We start from the raw sequence: 7,124 nt of genomic DNA on the forward strand, positions 1-7,124 counted from the left end.
AGTTAGGAAATGTAGCAAAATACCATCGAGTAGATAACATCAGCTAACTCACGCAGACTCCCGGGGCTGATCTGGCTGGTAATTGATGGTTGGTTACGAAGCACAATGCCAGATCCATGCAGTGTAGCTATGTTAGAGCTAGTTGACTAACCTTAGCATGCTTGCTAACGTTATGACAACCAAAATCCTATCCGAGTGTGTATCAAAAGTCAAGTGTGATACAAACATTTTTATACCTGTTGTTTTTGGAAGTCTGCTGAGGGCGTTACCTGGTCAGAGTCCCGTGAAAGGTCTTCTGTTCATCTTCAATAGAAGGCGTGTGCATAATGCCAATGTATTATGTTATTATAGTAGATACAATAATTGCATAATGTATTATGTAATAATGTTATATAACAAACCATGTTTAAATTTAATATAATACATTAATGTTATTATATCATCCAAAAACGTCCCTAACAATAAAAGATGAGATCATATTGACGTGAAGAAAGTAGAGACATCTCAACGCAGACAAACTGAGCAGTGACAAGAACAAGACAACTTTTAGTGGACCTACTTTGATCAGGCACATTTCTTTTGTTACAGAGGGAGATGGTTTTTTTAAGCAGAAAGAGACGTTACATCGCTCTCTGCAAACACACCAGACTCCACTGACAAAAACTGCACTTTTACCTTGCAGGTGACAGGAGCAGCTGGTCCACCTTCAACAGTTTATTTATGTTTTTTGTGTGTTGCACAAATAGTGTGTTGGATCTGGACTCCCGATTTAAAACTGTTTAGTCACTTCACAACACAAAAGATAATGAACAACTGAGTTCGGATAGACTTACAAGTCCCATGTTCTAGGGCGTAAAATTACTGTTTTTATCAATAAAGTATGGTATATCAAGAGAGCCACGTCACAGCTGTTTCTGGTTTAAAAAATCTTCTTCGTCTATCTCTGTAGGGATCCTTTCTGTAATGTTGTCAGACACTTAGAGTAACAATCTGAGCCTGTCAGTGGAAACAACAAGAACTCTTAGTGGACGACCTTTGATCGAAGACTATTTCACAGCCATTACAGCCTGTTTTATAGCTTCCAGATAAAGCAATCTGCTGGAGCAATTCAAAAACTTTTTGTCCCTTTCAGTCACTTAGATGCCAAAATATGTCAAATAAATAAATGAATACTAAATAAAAATCGGGCCTGTGGCTTAAAAATAGCTGAAAACTTCTGAATACTTTGGAGGTCAAAGGGTAAAACTGATATCAAGCATGTCAGTACACAGTAAATTTAGTTTAATCATTACAGTTATTATCAGTTATTAATTATTGTTTGAACATGAACATCAGATCAAATGTCAGCGGGTTTAAACTTTAGTCGCACACTTACAGAAATTACCTTATTTTTTAGCACTGAGCCAATATTGTCTCAGGTTAGATATTAAATCTTACCGAGCCCGTGTTTGTATCGAGCGTTGTCAGATGAAGGATTTGGGTGTTGCTGGGCCGACAATGATCTTTGAAGTGCTGACACATTGACAACACAGAGGCGTGTTCCATTACTGAGCAAAGACGACAAACCCAGCAGTCTGGTAACATCGTCCGATTTCTTTAACGTGGACAGACAGCATCCTTTCTTTTTCTTATCAAAGTCGTTTGAGGAATTACATTTGGAGCCGAGCCAACTTATGTTACTTAAACCTGCACGGAGGAGTCTCTAGGTTATGAAACAGACTAATAAATAAAACAAACCTATCAGCTAGAACATTGATTATTTCTACGTAGTTGGTTTAAGTGCCTTTCTCTTCTGTCGTCAGGTCTGTTCCCCACGAGCCCGTGTTTAGCTTTTGGTCAATAGTTTTACATTGAGTTTTACGTTAAAAGGAAGCAGGAGGATATTGTTCAGAGAAGAGGGCACTCGTATGTACAGAGAGGGATTAGCAAAGAGCTCAGTGATACAGCAAAAACATCTCCTGTGTCCAACCAATCCTCAATATTCCCTCGTCTGTAATGTGTTGTTTTATTCATGAAACACATTGGGAGACCTGGCTGTGTTTAGGTCATGGAGGTCACAGTGCATTATACTGTGAAACAGCTGACTTATAACGTCACATTCATGTTGGACATGCTGCAGAGACGTCTCTCGGGTTATCTACTAGAAAATGTTAAAAACGTTTCACCAAAGAAACGACTAAGCAACCGATTCCATTTGTGACATCTCAAACATGAAAACGTGTTGTTCAGCCTGTCCTTGGTACACTGCAGTTTAAAAGCAGACAGGCCCAGCCATGGAGATGACTGCTGATGTTGTCCCTGATGTGTCCTGTAGCACATGAAGAACACCACATGGAGATGTTTACCTGGTGGAGGTCTTTAGTATTTGGGATGAGGAGGCCTAGCAGTGGCTGGATCTGACTGCGGAGGATATTCTTATGGCCCATGTTTTGTCAGAATCCAGTTGTTCAAGTTTTGCGACGTCTAGTCTCTCACATCGGTGAAGCAGCTTTGCGTGTCGCCAGTTTATTGCATTCAGAGGGTTTTATGCAGAGATTGAATTGGGTGTCGTCGGCGTAGCTATGAAATGAAATGTTATGATGACAGATATTATGACCGTATAATGAAAGGTCCTGTAAATAAAAAGGATTAAATATATATAATTAAATAGGAAGACAAATACAATTAATTGTGAGTGTTTGTGTCTTTATTCTATATAAGTGTACACATGTGAAAACTTTAACTGCCCCTGAACAGCCTCTTGTAGATTTGGACTGCAGATAATGTGATAATAATAATAATGTAACCCTGAAGCTGTAGAATAAATCTGCAGATTAATCATTAAAGCATGATTCAGGAGAGTTCGGATGTGTCATAACACTTAGAAACGCCCAAGAATGAAACTTTCTTTATGGATAAAATGAGCATTTCCAGCCTTTGTGTTGTGGGTGGGCTCGGCCTTTGTTCCTGCTTGTGACGGCAGGACGAGAAACTGTATAAAAGAGCTGCTTTTCACTTGTTCTGCACTTCGAAGCTTCACACTGAGGAGGACCGAGAGGAGATCTTTCTGCAGCAGGTTTGTTCAACTCTTCATCTTTCTCTTTGTAAACTAGATTATCGGTCACTACAGGTGTATGGAGTCATAGGAATGCCATTAAATTGGATTATGGATTTATGAATGAATATGTACTGGGGTTGTCACGATACCACAATTTTAAACTTTGATATGATACTGGTGAAAATGATTCTCGATACAGCGGCAACAGAAATGGAAGTCCTAGGAACAAGGAAATGTTCTCGTTTTTAATTTACTGTTGTTGCTGTAAAGAGCTCCAGGTGTGACGGGGGCGGAGCACACAGACACACACAGGCGACCTCTAAAAACTAAACCCTGTGCCTTCCTGCTGGTGCGGTCAAAATAGACCGAAAAAATGACGTTTGATTATTGATTTTTGTGCAATATGCCTCAAGAAGGCAGACCAATATGACAAACCTTTTAAAGGTCAACATAGGCTTCCTACACCCTGCAAAAAAAACCTGTGGTAAAAATGTGGTATTAAAAGTATTAAACTATCGCACATTTTGACAACGCTACGATTTACTTTTGATGTTGGAATTATAAAGAGAACAAAAGAGGAAAAACAAGAATATTCTGAAGCTTTGTCATTTTTTTCCTTGATTTATTTCTTTTTTTAGAATCTATATTAATTTATTTCATGCTTTCAAAGACGTGTTTTTTTCTTGCTTTTTTATTAATTTGTTTATCATGTAATTTATTGTTAACCCTTCCTTTCCCTCTTATTCTTTCCCCTGTCGCGTTTGCTGTCAAAGCTTTAAATCTCTCTCTTTTTATTCCCACATTTGTTTCTTATTCTTTTACAGATTTTTTTTTTTTTTTTTTGCACTCTTACACCTCCATACATGTTGTCCTAACAGATATAAGAGTGACATCTCTCTTGTCTTTGTTTTTGTAGACGATCATCATCTCTGAAACATCATCTTCACCATGACCCTGTCGACTGTGTCCGCGCTGCTGTGTGCAGTGATGGCTCTGACTGCAGCTGCTGGTGAGTACTACTGTGAGCTCTGTGTCTGTTTATGTTTTAATTAGTATGTTTCTAATGTAAGCGTTTTCATTCAGCTCAAACAGATGCCCAGGCAGCGACTGAGAAAGACGCGCACATGCCGTCAGCGAACGTTTCATCAGAGCTGACAAAAAGGCTGTCGTCCTCTCCTCCTGCAGGTAAACCACCTGAACAGGGTTACACTTTTCATATTCTTCTGTGAATTAATTAGAGACATGATCTGATGACAAATGAATAAACATTCTTACATTGACGCCCTTTTCATGGAACCTGGATCACCATAAAGATGACTGTAATACTTATATAATAATATATAAAGTAAACAGGTTGGGGTGGATGGTGAAAGTGAAGTGTGGTGTATTTCAGCCGGTCTTTAAACACCTGTTTGCTCAGGAAAAACAAACCTTTGCACTTTCTTTTGATGACTTTATAAAGACGTTTGTCATGTTGCACTTCAACAAACACAGACTGTAAATGTCACGAAGAAAGGAGTGAATGAAGACGAATCTTTGCTTTCTGTTGGCGGTTTTTATGGACGCTTTTCGGCTCAATGGAGGAGTGATTAATGTCACAGCCTCTCAATCATGAAGTGAAGCCAGTACCATCAGAAGTTAATTATTAGAGATTTTTTCAGAAGAGACTCAACACGATGTCTTTGCTTGTCTTCAGGAGAGTCGCGTTTTTATAGGTCCTCGTCTTGTCCCTGCGGCTGGACCGAGTACCGGGACCGCTGCTTCCTCTACGTCTCTGAGATCATGTCCTGGCCCATGGCCGAGGTAAGCCGGCCGATCTGGATGATACGCATCTCTCTCTGCCTCCGTGTGGTCCTTCTCCTCACCCGTCTGTTTGTCTCCACTGTAGAAAAACTGTGAGTCCATGAGGGCCAACCTGGCGTCTGTCCGCAGCTTTGACGAGTACCTGGCCATTCAGAGGTTAACTGCCTGGAACGGGTATAAAAACACGTGGATCGGAGGCTCTGACGCACAACAGGTACACTTTCCACCAGCACACAAGGTGCTCACCTGGTGTACAACATGTGTGAAGGTTCTCAGACATCCAGGTCACGATAATTCAAGGTGTAATCTAAAAGACAACTGGACGTGGTTGGCCACCATCTCTGTCAAGTGATGGTCGTTCAACTCTAACACAGACGGCTTTCTTTACACCTCCTTCAAACCAGCGGTCTGCTCTGACCAGGATTTGAACGTAGCTGTATTTAGAGGAGCGTCCTGTGTAGGTGGACAGCCGAGTCCAGCCGAGTCCAGCCGAGTCCAGCCCTTTTTTCTTCTAATGTCCAAATAAAAGTATCAAGCAATGAAACAAGCAGGTTAAATATCCTGCAACGCAGACGGCAGCCCTGCAGAAGATGTTCAAAGATGGCGAAATGGTTCTTTTATATCTTTAAATCTTCTTCTTTAAAGTGATAATCTGGAAGACTTTCATCTGAATAAATGTTAAGTCTCTATCTATCTCTGAATGAGGTAACACCATGGTGCCTGAGCCTTTGGCCCACTGATGAAAGCCTTTGCATTTGCTGTATATATTATTATTACAGACTGGCTGTCTGTAGCGACATTTGCAGAAAAAATCAAAAGCAGCGCCCAGTTAGTGACGCGTTTTCCATCAGCCAGCAGTGGTTGGTCTGCCAGAGAGGGTAGGTGGAGCTAAGCGGCTGCTTTTCCGCTCTCTGCAAGTGTTGCGAGTAAACAGTAATCTACTATGGCTGAACAAACAAAGAAAAGATGGATGACTACAGATACAACTTCAACAAGAAGTGAAAATCCAAAGAAGAAGAAACAAACTCGACGCTCAGATGAAGCAAACAGTCTGAAAAGGAAAGCGACCGTCAGCCAGGAAAATCAAGAGTTACAACCGGAGCCGACCGTGGACGTCACACATGCAGCACTGTCTGGATATCTGGGAAGTGTGCACCTGCAGTTACCTTTTATCGCCATCAGGTGGCGCCAAACAGGACGAAACTGAAATCTTTGAGATTAGATCCTGCATAATGTTTGAATCTCTTCTGTTCTTCAGGAGCGTTTGTGGTTCTGGATTGACGGAACACCTTTCACATACGGCAGCTGGTGTTCTGGACAGCCCGATAACCAGTTTGGCAAACAGCATTGTTTACAAATGAACTTTGGAAGTAAGTCAATCATTTCCCTGGAAGCCAGACAGCTCGGCTGAGTTTACTTTTTATCCATCACTTATTAAGAATAATAAATATTAACTTTTGCCGGAAAGAAACACAATTTAAATAATTCAAAGAGTGCATTTCTTGGGTTATTGAAACATTTGATGCTCAGCAAAGTAAAGAGTATAATATTATATTTAATCTGTTTAATACAGTTTTAAAACACAACTTATTGCAGCTATGGAAATTTAAAGTGCATCACAAAGTTACTGTCTGTAGCTGTGTGGTTATATCAGTAAAAAGAATAAGGTACAGTGCTGACTGACTCCTGTGTTTCCTGTGTCTCCAGGTAAGAAGTGCTGGGATGATGTCACCTGTAATGTTCGCCTTCCATCCGTCTGCGCCAAGAAAATCCTGGGCTGACACGCAGACGCATGACACACCGACAACAACAAAAGCACTGATTGACACTTCTGTTCCCATCTTCTTACCTTTAATGTAATTAGTCTCATATAACCTGAAGATCTTATTTTACTTATTTATTTCCATCCTGTCACTGAAACATTAATAAAGAATGAAGCGACACGAACATCTGAAGGATTTAAAGCTCGGACACATTTTGGTTTCAATAAGAACAACCTGAGTGTGTGGAAAGCTTTCAGCACAACTTAATTGTGCATGTTTAACAGATTTCTTTTCTTATGCACAAATAAAAGTATTGAGCATTTAAACAAGCTGCTTACATGTTGTTTTTATTGGTGTTTTTCTCCTCATGGAAAGAGCTGCTGCTGTCATACCTTTAAATGATAATGTACACAATAGATTAACAATAAGCCGATAAAGAATACTATTGGCTGCACGGTGGTGCAGTGGTTAGCACTGTCGCTTCACAGCTAGAAGGTTCCTGGTTCGAGTCCCGGCTCAGA

The 7,124-nt window shown here is 40.4% G+C and overlaps 1 protein-coding gene across 1 annotated transcript; it reads left to right on the forward strand.

Moving 5' to 3' along the window:
- Window positions 1-3,985: 3,985 nt before the first annotated feature.
- On the forward strand, window positions 3,986-6,621 carry LOC138610067 (ladderlectin-like). Its single transcript, XM_069682759.1, has 5 exons — window positions 3,986-4,046; window positions 4,734-4,840; window positions 4,926-5,054; window positions 6,099-6,210; window positions 6,548-6,621. The coding sequence occupies exons 1-5, from the start codon at window positions 3,986-3,988 to the stop codon at window positions 6,619-6,621; spliced, it is 483 nt and encodes a 160-aa protein (XP_069538860.1).
- The last annotated feature ends 503 nt before the right edge of the window (window positions 6,622-7,124 follow it).

The sequence above is a fragment of the Semicossyphus pulcher genome, unplaced genomic scaffold (genome assembly GCF_022749685.1).
Source record: "Semicossyphus pulcher isolate SPU_LCO1_2020_fin unplaced genomic scaffold, fSemPul1.0.p SCAF_6, whole genome shotgun sequence".
In the NCBI taxonomy this organism is placed as follows: domain Eukaryota; kingdom Metazoa; phylum Chordata; class Actinopteri; order Labriformes; family Labridae; genus Semicossyphus; species Semicossyphus pulcher.

Excerpts from the sequence above, each read along its gene's own strand:
- LOC138610067 (XM_069682759.1), top strand. The coding sequence starts at position 3,986 with ATGACCCTGTCGACTGTGTCCGCGCTGCTGTGTGCAGTGATGGCTCTG. Across the intron at positions 4,047-4,733 it reads GGCTCTGACTGCAGCTGCTG|GAGAGTCGCGTTTTTATAGG; the intron begins GTGAGTACTACT and ends GCTTGTCTTCAG. Across the intron at positions 4,841-4,925 it reads TGTCCTGGCCCATGGCCGAG|AAAAACTGTGAGTCCATGAG; the intron begins GTAAGCCGGCCG and ends TCTCCACTGTAG.